Consider the following 19,086-nt stretch of genomic DNA (forward strand, 5'->3'; position numbering starts at 1 on the left):
CTTGGTATAATAGTTGAATTTAGTTTGAATACAGTCTTTGTAATAAAGTATATGGTTTTTGTGCATCTCTTTGTGAACAAAGAGTCCAGCATTTTTATACAACCTTTCAAGTTGCCGGCCTTTGGCTTGCAAAAGCTGAAGTTCAGGCGTGAACCAAGGAGCAGAAAAGGAGAAAGAAACAGATCTAGTTTTTAACGGAGCAAGAGAGTTAAGAATACCATTAAGTTCAGTGTTATAGTGTGAAACCATTTCTTCAACAGTGGATAAATTATGAATATCCATAAGGGAATAAATACTAGAGGAAAGAAAATCCAAGTTAATATTCTTAATATTACGGAAAGACATGAGACAGGAAAGCTTAGTATTGGAAAGAGCAAGTTTAACATTGAATGGAATTAGAAAATGAACAGTTATGGGGAGTTCATCTGCAGTACAATCAAGCAGGGTAATTCCAGAAGAGCAAATCAAGTCCAAGATATGTCCTTTAGAATGAGTGGGAACATTAAAATGCTGCTGGAATCCAAAACTCTCAAGGCAGGATGTAAAGTCTTTAGTATTAGAGACATTGATATTATCCATGTGTATATTGAAATCCCCCAAAAGTATTATGTTTGATGAAACAGTAGATAAGTGTGTAAGGAAAACAGCAAAGTCATTCGGAAAGTCATTATTTGATTTAGGGGGCCGGTAAACAGTTGTAGTAATAGTAGGAATAGATGCAGTTAAATGACAAACAAGAGATTCAAAGGAGCTGAAGGCAGGAACAGACAACGGCAGGACTTTCCACTTCTCGCGATACGTTAACATGAAACCTCCTTCCTGGTCAGAGCCACAGGGTTGACAGATGTAAACATGTTCCGGGGGAGTGGATTCGTTAAGTTGGGAAAAGTCATGAGGTTGTTTCCATATCACGGTTAGACAGAAAAAAGTCAAACTTATGATCAGTGAGGAGATTGTGAATGAGATCCCCCTTGTTGGTAAGGCCGAAGTTGACAATGGCTTTATCACATTTTGCAACATTTTAGCCATGCTCAGTTCCAATAATCTTCCTGGACTCAATAAATTCATCTGGCCCACCTGAAACTGATACGTTTTGTAATGTAGTGATTGTATTTACCTTGTATTTTGTCCCAAGCTCTTCACTTGTATGGGTCAATTTTGTAACATCCTGCACACTTGTAAAGTTCCACAGACCTGGGGCCTAATGTATAATGCTGTGCGTAGAATTCACACTAAAACAGGGCATACGGACAAAAACAGAAATGTGCGTACGCACATAAAAATCCAGATGCATAAATCTATGTGTACGCCAACTTCCATGTTCTTCTGCAACATAAATCCCGGTCAGCATGAAATTTAACTCACGTTCACGCACCTGCTGTCTCACCCCGACTCCTCCCAGAACATTAGAACACTCTAGACGAGAACAGGCCATTCAGCCCAACAAAGCTCACCAGTCCTATCCACTTGTTTCCTCCAAGAAAACATCAAGTCGAGTTTTGAAAGTCCCTAACGTCTTACTGTCTACCACACTACTTGGTAGCTTATTCCAAGTGTCTATTGTTCTTTATGTAAAGAAAAACTTCCTAATGTTTGTGCGAAATTTACCCTTAACAAGTTTTCAACTGTGCCCCCGTGTTTTTGATGAACTAATTTTAAAATACAAGTCTCGATCCACTGTACTAATTCCCTTCATAATTTTAAACACTTCAATCATGTCACCTCTTAATCTTCTTTTGCTTAAACTGTAAAGGCTCAGCTCTTTTAATCTTTCCTCATAATTCAACCCCTGTAGCATTCTGTTAGCCTTCTTAATGGCTTCTGAACACTGTTAGGAAGTTGATAGCTTAGAGTCCACTATGACTCCTAAATCCTTTTCATAAGGTGTACTCTCGATTTTCCAACTGCCCATTGTGTATTGTGTATGCAGAAGGGGAATATGCAGAATTTTGCATATTTTAATATGCAAATCAATATAAATAGCCCTTTCTGCTCAGTGTTAAAAGACAATGGAAAAAGCAAGTGAAAAAAAGAATTTTAGTGAATGCGAAATTGAGGCAAGGAAAAACATACTATTTGTTGGCTTAAGCAGTGGTATAAACAACAAAGGTAAGTTGATTGAATGATACAGAGTGCAAACTTTGAAGCTCAAGTTCAGAAAGTCGCACAGTGCCCAAATTAAAAAAGAAGTGGTCAGATATCAAAGTCGCCATGAAAAGACGATTAATTGCCCACTGTCAGAGTATCATGCGGAAGCGTAGTAGGATAAAGAGAAAAGATAAAAATTGGAACACAGTGGAAAAAAAGTCAAAATAGATAAACAAATAGATAGATAGATACTTTATTAATCCCAAGGGGAAATTCGCATAATCCAGCAGAAGCATACTGATAAAAAATGATATTAAATTAAAGAGTAATAAAAATGCAGGTAAAAACAGACAATAACTTTGAATAATGTTAACATTTACCCCCACGGGTGGAATTGAAGATTTGCATAGTGTGGGGGAGGAAAGATCTCCTCAGTCTGTCAGTGGAGCAGGACAGTGACAGCAGTCTGTCGCTGAAGCTACTCCTCTGCCTGGAGATGACACTGTTCAGTGGATGCAGTGGATGTTCCATTATTGACAGGAGCCTGCCTAGTTGTCATGTCAGCTGGATGTCAAACTGTCCAGCTCCGTGTCTACAATAGAGCCTGCCTTCCTAACAAGTTTGTCCAGGCATGAGGCATCCCATTTCTTTATGCTGCCTCCCAAGCACACCACCGCGTAGAAGAGGGCACTCGCCACAACCGTCTGGTAGAACATCTGCAGCATCTTATTGCAGATGTTGAAGGACGGCAGCCTTCTAAGGAAGTATAGTTGGCTCTGACCTTTCTTACACAGAGCATCAGTATTAGCAGTCCAGTCCAATTTATCATACAGCTGCACTCCCAGGTATTTATAGGTCTGTACCCCCTGCACACAGTTACCTCTGATGATCACGGTGTCCATGAGGGGCCTGGGCATCCTAAAATCCACCACCAGTCCTTGGTCTTGCTGGTGTTCAGGTGTAAGTGGTTTGAGTCGCACCATTTAACAAAGTCCTTGATTAGCTTCCTATACTCCTCCTGCCCACTCCTGATGCAGCCCACAATAGCAGTGTCGTCAGTGAACTTTTGCACGTGGCAGGACTCCGAGTTGTATTGGAAGTCTGATGTATATATGCTGAACAGGACCGGAGAAAGTACAGTCCCCTGCGGCGCTCCTTTGTTGCTGACCACAATGTCAGACCTGCAGTTCCCAAGACACACATACTGAGGTCTGTCTGTAAGATTGTCCACGATCCATGCCACCAGGTGTGAATCTACTCCCATCTTTGTTATCTTGTCCCTAAGGAGCAGAGGTTGGATGGTGTTGAAGGTGCTAGAGAAGTACAAAAACATAATTCTTACAGCACCACTGCCTCTGTCCAAGTGGGAGAGGGATCAGTGTAGCATATAGATGATGTCATCCTCTGCTCCCACCTTCTCCTGGTATGCGAACTGCAAAGGGTCAAGGGCGTGGCGGACCTGTGGCCTCAGGTGGTGAAGCAGCAGCCGCTCCATGGTCTTCATCAAATGTGACATCAGAGCGACAGGCCGGAAGTCATTCAGCTCACTAGGACGTGATACCTTTGGGACTGGGTTGATACAAGATGTTTTCCAATGCCTCGGGACTCTCCCCTATTCCAGGGTAATGTTGAAGTCTCCTCATCTCTCTGCCCTCCTGTGCTGCTGTAATTGTGGGTGGGGATGTTTCTCCTATGCTGGTATCAGCAGAAGGATGGTTGGAGGATGCAGTACTCCGAGGTGAGAGTGGGTTAGGGTGGTCAAACTTGTTAAAGAAGTTGTTCATTTGGTTTGCTCTCTCCACGTCTCTGTCGATGGTGGCACCCCACTTCGAGCTGCAGCCAGTGATGATTTTCATCCCATCCCACACTTCCTTCATGCTGTTATTCTGTAACTTCTGCTCCAGCTTTCTCCTGTACTACTCCTTCGCCGCCCTGAGCTGGGCTCGGAGTTCCTTCTGCCCGCGCTTGAGCTCATGCTGATCACCGCCTTTAAAAGCCCTTTTCTTCTAGTTGAAAAGGCCCTTGATGTCACTTGTAATCTACGGGTTGTTGTTAGCATAGCAATGTACTGTTCTTACTGGAAGTACAATGTCCACACAGAAGTTGATGTAGTCAGTAGTGCAGTCAACAAGCTCCTCAGTGTTCTCACTATGTGATCCCTGCAGAGTATCCCAGTCTGTAGTTCCAAAGCAATCTCTCAGAGCCTGCTCTGCCTCAGGGGACCACTTCCTGAATGAGCGTGTGGTTGTAGGTAGCTCCCTCATTCTTTGTTTGTAGTGAGGCTGAAGCAGAGCCAGGTTATGATCTGTTTTCCCAAACGCAGGCAGCAAGGTGGCGCTGTATGCGTCTTTAACGTTTGTATACAGTACGTCAATTGTCCTAATTCCCCCTGTGTTACTATCCTCATACTGGGAGAAGGCAGGTAATGTTTTGTCCAGTGTTACATGGTTATGTAAAATGTCCACTTGAATCTCATAGTTTATTTTGTCATTGAGTAGAATGTTGTAAACTTAATCATAAAATCATTTAATTTACTAGTTTCTCAAATCCCATCGTAACTAAAATAGCACAAATGCTTCATATTCTTCTATGTACTCTGTATGTGAATCACTACGTACTTCTTAAATGGGCTTTCTCTTCATTGACAGAACACAGAATAAACACAAAATAAATTACATTCTTGATATTACAGCTCTCTGAACAATTTAAATACTAAGATGTATACTTGATATAATTTTCATGATGATTGGAATTAAAGCACATATTAAACAGAGAGACACGGTGGCGTAGTGGTAGCAATGAGCTGGTGCCCTTTCCAGAGATTGTTCCTGCCTCCTGCAAGATGCTTGCTGCACCATGCACAACCCTTGATGAAATCATTTATTGCAGCAGTACTGTCTCTTTCAAACGTAACCCCCATTTCCTGTCCTTCCTTTTCTTTCTCCAAGTAACCAATCGCCTCACAAGATCTGTAATAGATGTCAAGCCATCTCTAAGCTTAGAACGCCAATTCTTCAAAACTTTTAAGGAACATTGAAATATCTTTGTAGTACAATTTAATTATTCCATCCATCTATCCATCCAGGGTCGCACCAGTCCCAGCAAGCATGCAGCATGTGGCAGGAGCAATCCCTGAATGGGGTGCCAGCTCATCACTACCGCTGTGCCACCGAGGCCTCACCTGTTTAATCATTAACAATATATATTATTTAAATGAAGTAAAACATTTATCTGTATAATGTAATATACATAATTTACTTCATTTCATCTTAGAAATTATATCAAAAGCTCCTAGAAGATAGCGCTTGGAATTCTAAATTGACTTAAAAGCCAGTCGTCATCATATATAAATATGCGTTGTGGTGAGCGGCTGGGCGGTACCCAGCCGTGACGCCCAGAACAAACAGAGGAGGGATTACACCTCTTCCGGACCACGAGGGAGCGACCGTACTGGTGGCTATGGGGAGCACAGGAAAGGAGCATGGAAGCTTTACCCTATAGGGGCCCGTGGTCACTGCCAGGGGGCTCCCGAATGCCTGGAGAGCCCTGGTTGTCAGCAGTTTTGCCACACCCGGAAGTGCTGGAGAAAAGGCGACCAGGGACACACTTCCGGGTGCACAGCTGGCACCATTCGATGTTTGGAGTCGGGTGGAAGAGGACGGAGCTCGGAGGAGAGGAATAGAGGCAGACCAGAAAAGTAAAGGCATTTTGAGAGGCCAGGACTTGACAGGTGATTGGTGCAGGGGCACTGGGTTGTGTGCGGTACTTACTGTAAATAATTTTTAATAAATGCGTATGTGGTGATAAATCATCGTGTCTCCCTGTCTGTGTACAGGCCACTCTCCACAGCATTGTATAAAGTGGCTCAGGTTGTGTAATATTACAGCTGTAGTGCAAGTTTACAGTGAAGAGATTGTACTTATAAGTACAAACAGTTCTAACAGGAACAGTTGATGGAGTGATTGAGTGCATTTATAGCTCTTGGGGTAAAACTGTTTTCTGAACCACAATGTCGTAAACGAAATGCTCTAAAGCATTTTTTAAATGGGAGAAGTTCAAATTGTGGTCCCCGGCCGGGACGCCCAGAGGGGGCGTCCGTCCTGGTTATACTGGAGGCCTCGGGTAGAGGGCTTGGAAGCCCAGCCCTGTAGGGACCCGTGGCCACCGCCAGGCGGCGCCCCAGTGCCTGATTATCCCAGGAGCCTAGTGTGGCGGAAGTGCCAGGGGGAAGACGACAGGGGACGCCCGGGCCGCTTCCGGGTGCGCAGCCGGCACTTCCGCCACACGGGGGTGTGTCCGTGGGAGATTGCCGGGAAGCAGCTGGAGCCCATCCGTAAAAGGGGCCGCCTCCCTCCAGTCATTGACAAGAGTCAGGTGGAAGAGTTGCAACGTCTGGAGGAGGAAGGAGGCGGTCAGAAGAAAAGAGAGAGAAAGAAAGAGAGAGAGAGAGAGAGAGAAAGAGAAGAAAAGAGAAGGCATTGGAGTGGCCTGGACTGAGGGGGTTTGGTGAGCAGAATTGTACAGAATAATGAAGAATAAACCTGTGTTTGTGGGTGACATTAACGTGTCTGCCTGTCTGTGTCCGGGGCGAGGTTCACAAAATAGACTGGGCACATGGCTGAGACAGCGTTTCCTTGATGTGGTACCCCAATAATCCTATTTCCGATCAGCTACTGTACAGCTGTGATTACACATTCAGATACTGTGGGTTAAAATACTCTGAGAGTAACAACACTAAAGCAACAGTGGTATTTAGAATAGTTTGGCCATTCCGTGCACCATTATATGCTTACAGGTTGATTACAATCAGATGCCTTAAACAACAAAACAATATGTGCTTAATTTCAGTGTATTTGATAAAGAAGCATCAGGGATGTGAATCTAAAAAATAAAGGGAAATCACACATGTGCTGGGTGTCGCCAGTTTGCAAAACTGAGCCCAGAACTTGCGTATGCAATGGTTTTAGCTGGTGTGAGAATGTGCATGGCTTCATGCCAAGTTTAGTTTTTGTACATCATGATGTGAGTGTGGAAACAGGCGTGCGCAACATTTTTATGCGTCCACACCAATTATATTTGAGGCCCCTGATGTTTACTTGATTATGCTGACCTCTTTTATAAGTCACTTTGGATGAAAGTGCCTGCTTAGCAAATAAATGTGAATGTAAATTTTCATATCATTCTTTAATCTAGATTGTTCCAATAAAGTAAAGATATTAACATGACAATTTCCCACTGGGAATTTCCCATCTTTTCCATAGCATGTGAATGTAGCATAACAGTAACACAAGCAAAAACATTGTATTTGTATTTGATTATCAGAGGATCTGCTGTGAAGTTTTTCAGTTATTTGCTTTTCAACTTTTCTTTCACTGCATTTTTTTTTCTCCTTACAGGAGGTTCTATCAGTGATGGAAGGGCAACTATACGTTACAGCAAAGAGCAGCGCCCAACCACTTTGCCAATCCAGCCTTTTGTTTTTCAACATCAACTCAGCAAACCACATGCAAAGCTACGTCCATTGCTCAGTGACTACATCAGTCAAATGTACAATCGTCCTACTGGCCAGCCAGCATCTGACACTGTCATGCAGAGGGAGGACAAAGAGGATAGAGTGAAGAAGACTAGTCCTGATTCAGTTCGATTATCCCCTCTGGGAAGCTATTCACCAGTGCATAATGGTGACTCCAGCACTGAAACCTGTTCAACTTGTACTCCAACCCCTGACAGATCTAGTAAACCACCCCGCAGTCGTTCTTGTCCTGCTTCTGCCAGCCTCCTCCCAATCAAAGTTTCACCAGTGGCTAGACAGTTTGGCAAAGCTAATGATTATCATAATGGAGATCAATGCAAAGAAAAACCCTGTTCTCAGAAAATACAGCAAGGGGGTCTGATTGACTCTCCAACAAAGGAACAACCATCTCTGTCAGAAAAAGTTAGTGGATACTGCCTGCATGAAACATCTCGACCTGCATTTTCCCCATCAGCATTTAACTCATTGACACAGCTAAACCCACAACAGAAGTACATTAAAAATGAAGACATCAAAGAAGCATACAGACAAAGCAGTATTGCAGTTCGTCCAGGAAATGGCAAGTAAACATAGCTTTTTTACATGAACGACCTAAATTTTGCTCTGGCCAGAACCTGGAGATGCTTGCTTTGTTTTTTGTTTGTTTGTTTGTTTGTCTGTCTGTCTGTCTCTATGTCTCTCTGTCTATCAATTTGAATGATCATTTTAATCATATCATTACTGGTTCAAGATGAGTTTCAGCAGTTTTTCGTAAGTTAATACTGTGGGCACCTGTGTTTCGCAATCATTGGCAGCAGAAACAAATGACTGTTCAGTTAAAAGATTTTAATTTGTTCAGGAGAGGGAATCTTTTTGTATATTTGAGGCATTGTGTTTAATAAGTATTTCTGGTTGAATGTTTTTGCATCCACAGAATTACTTTCTTAAATTGAATTGTGTTCTTGACTTCCACCTTCGTGTATCTAATTAAAATGTCTTGCTCTGACTCTCTTTCCTTTTATGAGAGTTCACCCATCCTAACTTCTGAGTTTTTGATTTGGTGATCTGATGATCTGATGAGGATTTAACTTCCAGTGATTTGGCCCTTTTCCTTTACTGTCAGAAACTCAGTTGCTTTAGATTGAGGAGAACAAATGTTAATAATTATAGAATTTTTTTTTTATTGGCTATTGTAGTGTTACATGCAATCAGTATTTTGAAGATACATTAAAACAATAATAGTAAAATAATTTGTTTATTTTAATTAAAATTTGATTTAATTTACACACAAATAATTGCATAAAAGCAATATTTAGAATGAAGAGGCAGAAAGCAATGGTATTTGGTGGGCACATCAAGAAGATGTCACTTTTCTTCTTGCTTAAGTACAGATGAAGGGAGAGAGCAGCAATTTCTGAGAGTTTGGATTGAAATAGGATGAACTTCTACTTAAGTATAAAATCTTGCACTTTAAAATGCATAATGTTGCTGGATAGTCTTATAAACATAAACAGTGCCCATGTAATAGAATAATACTACAAAGACACCAAAGCACAATTTAGAATATACAGTACGTTATGCAGCATACAGTATCTGACAAACAGGGCTGTTAGATCAAAAGTTTCTCTTCATATGTAATTCAGACTTATTTAAAAAGGTCTTATTCTAAGGTAAAAGCTGACATTTGATTGTTAAAGAACATTGTTTAATTTTACCCGCATCCAGTTTTTGCATTGTGTTACTCCAGACATGTTATGCTGCAGTATTTTGCAGATGTTTTTGTACTTCACATCCATAATCAGCCTTTTTGTGATTTTGAATGGTTAGCTTGTTTTATTCATTAATAAAACTTACAGCTAGACCCCTTCAAAATCTGTTTTTTTCTTCTTCCTCACTGGTCTGCTCTTATATTCACAAGTCAAGCCCATTGTTTTGGGTGGGCCTCTGGGTCCCATGCCAGTCCAAACAAAATGCAAAGGCCATCCATTAATAATTTTTTTAATGAAGAAAAGAACAATTTTGTATAAAATGTACATGCTGTACGTATTCTAGATCCACAAAAATTGATAAGTGCCTTTGTAGCAAGTATGAGCACATATCATACCCAAACTTATTAACTGGTGTGAACAGTAATTCAGCATCACCTTCGGCAGATGGTTGCATGTACGTCCATCAGTTTCTATGAAAGACATTATAGATATTGTAAAATGATAGACATTGCCTCCGCTTCATGATTATATGACAAATTACCTGGTATTTCACCGGAACATCCTTATATTGACAACATAATTCAGCTATCAGACGGAATGAGCAAAGGTTCTGAACAGAGCTGGATTGAATAACATGTGCCAAGTTCACAGATGATTTTTTAACCAGGGCGGTTAAGATAAATAAGGTAGCGCTGCTGCCTCGCAGTTAGGAGACCCGGGTTCGCTTCCCGGGTCCTCCCTGCGTGGAGTTTGCATGTTCTCCCCGTGTCTGCATGGGTTTCTTCCGAGTAGGGATGCACCGAAATGAAATTTTTGGCCTAAGCCGAATAATAATGAAATGCTTGGCCGAATACCGAACGCGGTGTTTCACATTTTTTTCCATTTATTTTGCCATTTTTTTCACCATTACAATAATTAAATAAAATAAATAAATCAAATAACAAAAATACAATTTCAAAATATTTATTTAACACTGAACATTTTTTTTAACATTCCAGCAGATATTATACAAACAAAGCACAATATAACTTAAAATAAATAAATTAGTAAAATAAAAAAATATTTTTATTTGGCCATCTTTGAAGCCCCCCTTCTTGAATAGCCTATGTTAGGCCTATAACTGACTGCTGAAAGAATGTAACTCTGTATGTCTACAACAACAAATGTGCATTGAATAGTGCAAAAAATGTGGATGAACCCACAACAAATGAATAACTGTCCTTGACATAAGCCTACTTAGCCTACTTCTTCAGGAAAAGTGGCAGGTTCTTCTTTATGAAAAGTAGTTTCTCTGCTTTCTCACATGAAAGTCGGTTCCTCTTCTCATCGATGACATGAGATGAGGCACTAAACAGTCTCTCGCTGTCGGTGCTTGTGCATGGAGCAGACAAGTACCTGCAGAATAGTTGAAATTTTTATTGCAGTTTTTTGACAGTTGCTCATTTCAAAACGAACAATGTCTTCAAGATAATGAAATGGTTGAAACCCAGTGTAGGCCTACTATTTTACTACACTGAAAATAGTTAAATTTTCACAAAATACATAATATAAAATATAGGTAGTAACACTTTACAATGTTTCCTTTTGTAAACATTATTGCATTAACTAACAATGAGCAATACATTTGTTATGGTATTTATTAATCTTCGTTAATGTAAGATAATAAAAAATATTTAGTTCATGTTAGTATAAGTGCATTAACAATTTTAACAAATAGACCTACCACTTTTGATACTTTTTAATTCAAAAATTAAAAATGTGATACTTAGTTTTAATACTGTATTAGTAAATGTTAACATTAAGATTAATAAATGCTTTTAATAAGGGTTTTTCATTGTTAGTTAATGTTAAAAATAGAAACTACTTATAAAGTGTTACCATAATCCAAAATATAAATAAAATCTTAAATTAATTTCCCATAGAAGTAGCCTACCTGCGTGCCATCTGTGCCAGGTCGGGAAAGCGGCCTTGATTGGTCCTCCAAAATTCGAGAGGGTTATTACACCTGGGGATGGGGACTTCTGAGAGATAACCATCTCTGTTGAGCGGTTGAGCTTGTCCTCTGTCTTGCAAATGGGTTATTCTCTTGGAGGATCTCATCGAACATGTCAGACAGCGAGACTGTGCGCGGCTCATCTGTAGTACGAGCCTGTTTACTCTCTGCGCTGTTTTCATCTCCTGCGCTGTGCATCACCTGACCGTCTCCCATCACCTAGCGGCTTTCCCAAATCCAACTCGGCATGGATCATTTCTCGTGTGCGCAGCTTTTTCCCCACATCCAAGTTTATATCGTGGATCAAGCACAGTCGCGATGAAGTACAGGGGTTCTGAGTCCGCCTGACTAAATCGTGTGCTGACAGCTTCCAAGAGTGCACTTTTAGTTGTTTTAACTCCGTGGTCTGTTTCAGCCTCTTTGTTTAAAAGACGCTTTAGTGCTGCAAGTAAAGGTATGACGTCTGCCACAGATGCATCAGATGAGCTTATCTCTTTTGTTATCTGCTCAAAGGGGGCGAGAAGAGAGAGAACATTCTCGATTAACACCCACTGGTATGCGGTGAATGTCGGGGGCAGGTCATGATCTGCTATGTATGTAGCCAAGACTCGCTTTTGCGCAAAAAGGATTTCCAGCATATAATATGTACTGTTCCACCTTGTGCTCACATCTTGTTGGAAACGTTTTAGTGGCGTTCCGAACTGTTCTTGGATAGATTGTAGGCGCGCATAGGCAAGCGGTGAATGTTTAAAATGGCCAACAATTTTCCTGCCTATCGCTCTCACATCTGCTATACTGCACTGACTCAACAATCCCTCGTTGACCGCCAGTTGAATTTTGTGTGCCATACACCGTATGCCTTTCAGATCACTATCTTCCATGGCTTTAGCCATATTTCTTGCGTTGTCACTGACTACCGCATGTACTTTAGATCGGTCAATACGCCAAGTGTCAAACATGTTGGTGAACGCCTCGGATATGGCTACAGCTGTATGGGACCCTCTAAACTCTTGTGAGTGAAGCACAATCTTTTGTAGCCTGAAATCTGTGTCGATCCACTGCGCAGTTAAACTCAGCATACTGGTGGGGCTCACATCCGAGCTCCAAATATCAGTCGTGAAGCTGAGGGCTGCAATATCTGTAGCCAAGAGCTCATGGACGTGAGTTGAAACGACGTTATACATCTCAGGTAAGCACACGTCTGAGAAATGCCGTCTACTAGGCATGGTGTAACGGGGCTCAACATGGTCTATAAGCCTGCGAAATCCAACATCCTCTACAACAGAGAATGGTTGATCATCCAATGCGATGAATTCCATTATCCTTTTAGTAATACCTTTAGCTTTGGCACTGTCATTGGCAAACTTTTTTGCCTTTTCTAAGAAGTCAGCCACAGATGAAGTGGGTGTCCTAGGACTGGGAGGAGCTACTTTCCTTTTTGCTGCTGCTGTTACCGTAGCCGCCGCCGTGTCTTTCTCGTACTCTGCATGATGTTTGGGGTGTCTTGATTTTAAGTGATAAATTAAACTTGAAGTGCTGTATGTTTTTGCAGATGCACCCCCTCTGGACAATTCAGCAGAACAGTGTCTGCAAACGGCCGTTTTTGCCTCTTTCTCTGACGCTTTAAAGTGCTTCCACACTGCTGACATTTTTGCTGCATAAAGCGTGCGCCTCTCACTCTACGCGGGTTACTATTTGATCGCGTCATTAAAAACGTCATTGTTCGGCAAAATTTATTCGGCCTTTTTACTTATTCGGCCGAACACCGAAAGTGCTTCCCTACTTCCGAGTACTCTGGTTTCCTCCCACAGTCCAAAGACATGCAGGTTAGGTGCATTGGCGATTCTAAATTGTCCCTATTGTATGTATGTACGCCCTTTGTTGGGCTGGCGCCCTGCCTAGGGTTTGTTTCCTGCCTTGCACCCTGTGTTGGCTGGGATTGACTCCAGCAGACCCCCGTTACCCTGTAGTTAGGATATAGCGGGTTGGATAATGGATGGAAGAATGGACAATCATAATCAAGTTGTACCGAGGGAGCTTGCATAAAGGGCAAGTTTTTACTTTTATCTCTTTCTGTGCTTAGCTGCGTGTGATCATGTGTTGCGCAGCCACTGCTTTATCTCTTTTGACTACATGCATGCTATCTGGCTGATGAGCAGAGTGATTTTAATACAGTGCATTTATTGACTAGTTTTATTATTATTTTGGAGGCATCAGCTTAATGTTGTCCTTTGGTTAACTTGGTTGAGTGGAGTCTGAGCGTGCTGTCTGCTATGGTAATATAGGGTTGCCTGCTGCTCAAAATGGCACCAACATCAATTTACACATCATCTCTTTAAACAAGTGCTGGATTGATTAGCACATCAGCATCTCTGCTCTTCACTTATTTTCAAATCAGTGCTTTTTTTTTAGGAAAAGTGCATAGGATTCTCTATATTTAAATTTAGAAATTCATATAGACTAGTCCCCACCTACATAAATGCAAAGGCCAATCTTCAGATTTGGTCTAGGTGACGGGTCTGCCACTCAGCGAAGTTTTTCAAAACACTTCTCTTGTGCATTGAGGAGATCTAAAGAATTCAGCGAAGCAAGTATTATGTAAAGCTTCTGATGTTTGGAGTAACTATAAGATTTTAATTGTTCTGCACTTAATCCTATAGTGTCAGCCTCTGTGAAAAATAAGTTCAAAAGGTAAATGCTGTTTATATACAAATAAATGTTTTATTTGAATGTGCAATATTTCAATATTTTGGTAACATTTGGATTCTATTTCTAATATATTTAGTGATCACTTCTTTGATAATTATTCTGTTGTTTGTCAGTTTATAAGATAAATGCTGGATATCAGTAAATAATATTGTATTGATTACATATTGTGCAACATTTAGATGCTGCTTCTTATCCCCAAGTAATGGCTTTTGTGATAATTGTTATTTGTTTGATTGTTCCATGTTCTTTCACAAAAAATACGATAAATCTGTCATCATTGAATTAGAATATAAAACAGTTAATATGTTGATAGTGATCAATATTTTGATGTGGTCATGCTCCATGATGTTTTAAATCTGTGAATTTTGGACTGAAGCTTGACTTTTAAAAATTGTATTGCATAAAATTATATCGCAAAGCAAATTGCGATATCTGTTTGAAAAATCAAAATTAGATATTTTTCCCAAATTGTTCATCCCTAGTGGCCAAAATGCATCAAAATAACATTTCAGATTTAAAGTAAATGGAAAAATAACAAATAATCAAAAGCATCTTAATCTCTTAGCCCCCAATCAAGTGTCAGTTATCTGAAAAAGGCACTAAAAAATATAAACCAGTTCCTAACAGATTCATTTTTGCTAAATTATTTATTTAATAAACCAGGATGGAAACTTGCATTGTGATTCCTAAAGTGTGGGCCACAAGCAGGAGTCAAGTGGTCTGTCAGTCATAGTATCACAGCAGAATGACTTGCTTGGGTTTGTTAGTCTGTTATTAAAGCATTTATTTATAAGTGTCAGGTTGCTGCTTGACATTGGAACTGTAAAAAGAAGTATTAATTTACATAGTTAGGTGCCGCCGTGAGTGGCAGCCTTCCCAGCAGCTCTGTGTACGACTTCTTATCTTTCTACCTTTTTCTCTATATTTCTGATCACTCCTACTACTTTCTTTTATGTGGAAAAATTTCCTGGACACTTTTTACTACTTAGACATGGATTTTTACATGCCGAGACTCGTCTATTCAGGTAGTCAACTTCTAGCGCTGAGAAGAAAGGCCTGACAAAGTAAGATGGCGGTATCGTGGCAGCAGAGCTGGTGCTAAGCTAAAGGCTAAGTGGCTAGCGAGGATATATAATAAGATCGACGAACTGGCTGCACTGATGAAAAATGTCAGGACCTACAGAGAATGCAGTTTGTTGTGTTTTTGTGAAACGTTAATAACAACTAGCATCCCATATGCTAACATGGAGCTACCCAGGTTTAGCATCGGTAGAGTGGACAGAGATGCAAATACCTGCGGGAAGCGTAAAGGAGGAGGACTCGCTCTCTATGTGAATATGAGACGGTGCAACCCTGGACATGTAAACATTAAAATCCCCACTTGCTGCAGGGACATCGAACTGTTAGCTGTAAGTCTGCGTCCCTATTACTTGCTCAGAGAGTTTGGACATGTCATTGTTGTTATTGTTTACATCCCTCCTCACGCGGACATGGAGAATAGACTGTGGCATCATCCACTCCGCTGTTGCTAAACTACAAACACAGCACCCCGAGGCGCTTGTTTTAATCTCTGGATATTTTAACCATGTGACGCTGGACAAAACATTACCTGCCTTCTCCCAGTATGTGGATTGTAACACCCGGGGAAATAGGACTATTGACCTATTGTATGCAAACCTTAAGGACACATACAGTGCCACCCTGATGCCTGCACTTGGGGAAGCAGATCATAACCTGGTTCTGCTTCAGCCTCACTACAAACCAAGAGTGAGGGTGTTACCTACAACCACATGCTTATTCAGGAATTGGTCTCCTGAGGCAGAGCAGGCTGTGAGAGACTGCTTTGGAACTACGGACTGGTATATCCTGCAGGGGTCACATAGTGAGAACATTGAGGAGGTTGTTGACTGCACTACTGATTACATCAACTTCTGTGTGGACATTGTAGTTCCAGTAAGAACAGTACGCTGCTATGCTAACAACAAGCCATGGATTACAAGTGACATCAAGGGCCTTTTGAACCAGAAGAAAAAGGCTTTTAAATGCGGTGATCAGCATGAGCTCAAGCGGGTGCAGAAGGAACTCAGAGTCCAGCTCAGGGCGGTGAAGGAGCAGTACATGAGAAAACTGGAGCAAAAGTTGCAGAATAACAGTATGAAGGAAGTGTGGGATGGGATGAAGATCATCACTGGCTGCAGCTTGAAGCAGGGTGCTTCCATCGAGAGAGATAGGGAGAAAGCAAACCTGATAAACAACTTTTTTATGGAGGACATTTTCGGATAAAATTAAATATGTAGATAAATGCGTAAATAAGTAAAAGTACTGTGAAATGTGAGCATAAATAAATAAATGTGTCATGAAATGAGAGCATAAATAAATAAATGTGTCACGAAATATGTTTTTTGTTGCTTATTTATTTCATTTTGTCCGTAACATTCCTGCAAACCATCATGAAATACGACTTGAAATAAAAACTGTCACTTTCACTCATCAAAGTTGAGAGGGTGGGCTCTAACATGCCCTCTAGTTACTGACTGGTGAATCGATAGCACAAGAATTAATTAGCAAAATACTTACTACTGCCGATGAAATGGATTCTGCCGAAGATATTATGTATTTCAGAGAGAGAATTGAAGATTTATCGGAAGAAATTACAATGTTGGCGGCCCTTTTAGACTCCGATATAGATGAAACTATTTTTGAAATTATCGAAGAACAGGTGGAACGGAATTTACTACACTCCAGTTCAGGTGACACAGTTCCCTGCTCTGGACGTCCATCCTTTGACATTCCAGCTGAGTCAATAGAACACCTTCTGTCATGCGGTTTAAAAGTACGACAGATTGCAGATCTATATGGTGTATCAGAGAAGACGATCACAAGGTGAATGAGCCAGTTTGATATACGGTAAGCTGCAACGGCTGTATTAGTTTAGGTACTTTGAAATGAAATGCCCAAAGCAGCTCGCAACTAATATTTTGAACTGAGTATTTGACCCTTGTTTTACGAGTTTAAAGTCAGGTGCATATTCGCAGCTACTTTTTCAAACAACTTTGCCACTGATCAGAGCTGTAGATTTCATCGGCATATTGATGCCGATCGATTCACCAATCAGTAACTAGAGGGCGTGTCAGAGCCCACCCTCTCAACTTTGACGAGTGAAAGTGACAGTTTTATTTCAAGTTGTATTGCATGATGGTTTGCAGGAATGTTACGGACAAAATGAAATAAATAAATAAGCAACAAAAAACATATTTTGTGACACATTTATTTATTTATGCTCTCATTTCATGACATATTTACAGTATTTATTTAGGCTCTCATTTCATGACACATTTATTTATTTATGCTCGCATTTCACAGTACTTTCATTTATTTACGCATTTATTTATTTATTTAATATTGTCTGAAATATTCCTCCATACTTTTTTAGCAGGTTTGACCACCCTAACCCACTCTCACCACAGTGTACTGCACCCTCCACCAATCCTTCTGCTGATGCCAGAATAGGAGAGAGTTTCCCCCCACCCACAATTACAGCTGCCCAGGTAAGCAGAGAACTGAGGAGACTTTGTGCCAACAAAGCAGAAGGTCCAAATGGAGTATCGCCATGACTGTTGAAGGCCTGTGCGTTGGAGCTGAGGAGTTCTCTACAACGCAATTTCAACCTGAGCCTGGAACAGGGGAGAGTCCAGAGGCTTTGGAAAACATCTTGCATCACCCCTGTCCCAAAAGTATCACATCCTGGTGAGCTGAATGACTTCAGGCCTCTCGCCCTGACATCACATGTGATGAAGACCATGGAGCGGCTGCTGCTTCACCACCTGAGGCCACAGGTCCGCCATGCCCTCGACCCTCTGCAGTTCGCATACCAGGAGAAGGTGGGAGCAGAGGATGCTATCATCTACATGCTACACCGATCCCTCTCCCACTTGGCCAGAGTCAGTGGTGCAGTAAGAATTATGTTTCTGGACTTCACTAGTGCCTTTAACACCTCTGCTCCTTAGGGACAAGCTGACAGAGATGGGAGCAGATTCATACCTGTTGACAAGGATCGTGGGCTATCTTACAGACAGACCTCAGTATGTGCGTTTCAGGAACTGCAGGTCTGACATTGTGGTCAGCAGCACAGGAGCGCCGCAGGGGACTGTGCTTTCTCTGGTTCTGTTCAGCCCATATACATTGGACTTCCAATACAACTCAGATCCTGCTACGTGCAAAAGTTCACTGACGACACTGCTATCATGGGCTGCATCAGGAGTGGGCAGGAGGAGGAGTATAGGAACTTAATCAAGGACTTTGTTAATTGGTGCGACTCAAACCACCTACAATTGAACACCAGCAAAACCAAGAAGCTGGTGGTGGATTTCAGGAGGCCCAGGCCCCTCCCAGACCCCATGATCATTAGAGGTGACTGTGTACAAAGACTGCAGACTTATAAATACCTGGGAGTGCAGCTGAATGATAAGTTGGACTGGACTGCCAATACTGATGCTCTGTGCAAGAGGACAGAGCCGACTATACTTCCTTAGAAGGCTGGCATTCTTCAACATCTGCAAGAAGATGCTGCCGATGTTCTATCAGACGGTTATGGCGAGCGCCTTCTTCCACGCGGTCGTGTGCTGGGGAGGCAGCATAAAGAAGAGGGATGCCTCACGCCTGGACAAACAGGTGAAGAAGGCAGGCTCTATTGTAGACACAGAGCTGGATAGTTTTTTTCATATGTGGCAGAGCGACAGGCGCTGAGTAGGCTCCTGTCAATCATTCACTGCATCCACTAAACAGTATCATCGCCAGACAGAGGAGCAGCTTCAGCGACTGACTGCTGTCACTGTCCTGCTCCACTGACAGACTGAGGAGATCATTCCTCCCCCATGCTATGCGACTCTTCAATTCCACCCCGGTGGGGGGAGGGTGGGTTTGGTAAACGTTAACATTATACTGTACAATGTTATTGACTATTATACCTGCCTTCCACTCTCCACCTTGCATTTTTTAAGTTGCACTGCATTTTTAGCACTGTTTAATTAATATTGTTTTTTATCACTATGCTGGTGCTGGAGTATGTGAATTTC

At 41.5% G+C, this 19,086-nt stretch overlaps 1 protein-coding gene across 2 annotated transcripts in view; it reads left to right on the top strand.

Moving 5' to 3' along the window:
• rusc2 (RUN and SH3 domain containing 2) overlaps positions 1-19,086 on the top strand; it is a 347,767-nt gene that overhangs the window by 163,844 nt on the left and 164,837 nt on the right. For both annotated transcript variants that reach the window (XM_039759148.1, XM_039759149.1), the window contains exon 3: positions 7,485-8,180. In XM_039759148.1, the coding sequence (XP_039615082.1) occupies positions 7,485-8,180 (696 nt within the window). The remainder of the gene's footprint in view (positions 1-7,484; positions 8,181-19,086) is intronic.

The sequence above is a fragment of the Polypterus senegalus genome, chromosome 7, assembly GCF_016835505.1.
Source record: "Polypterus senegalus isolate Bchr_013 chromosome 7, ASM1683550v1, whole genome shotgun sequence".
NCBI classification, from domain to species: domain Eukaryota; kingdom Metazoa; phylum Chordata; class Cladistia; order Polypteriformes; family Polypteridae; genus Polypterus; species Polypterus senegalus.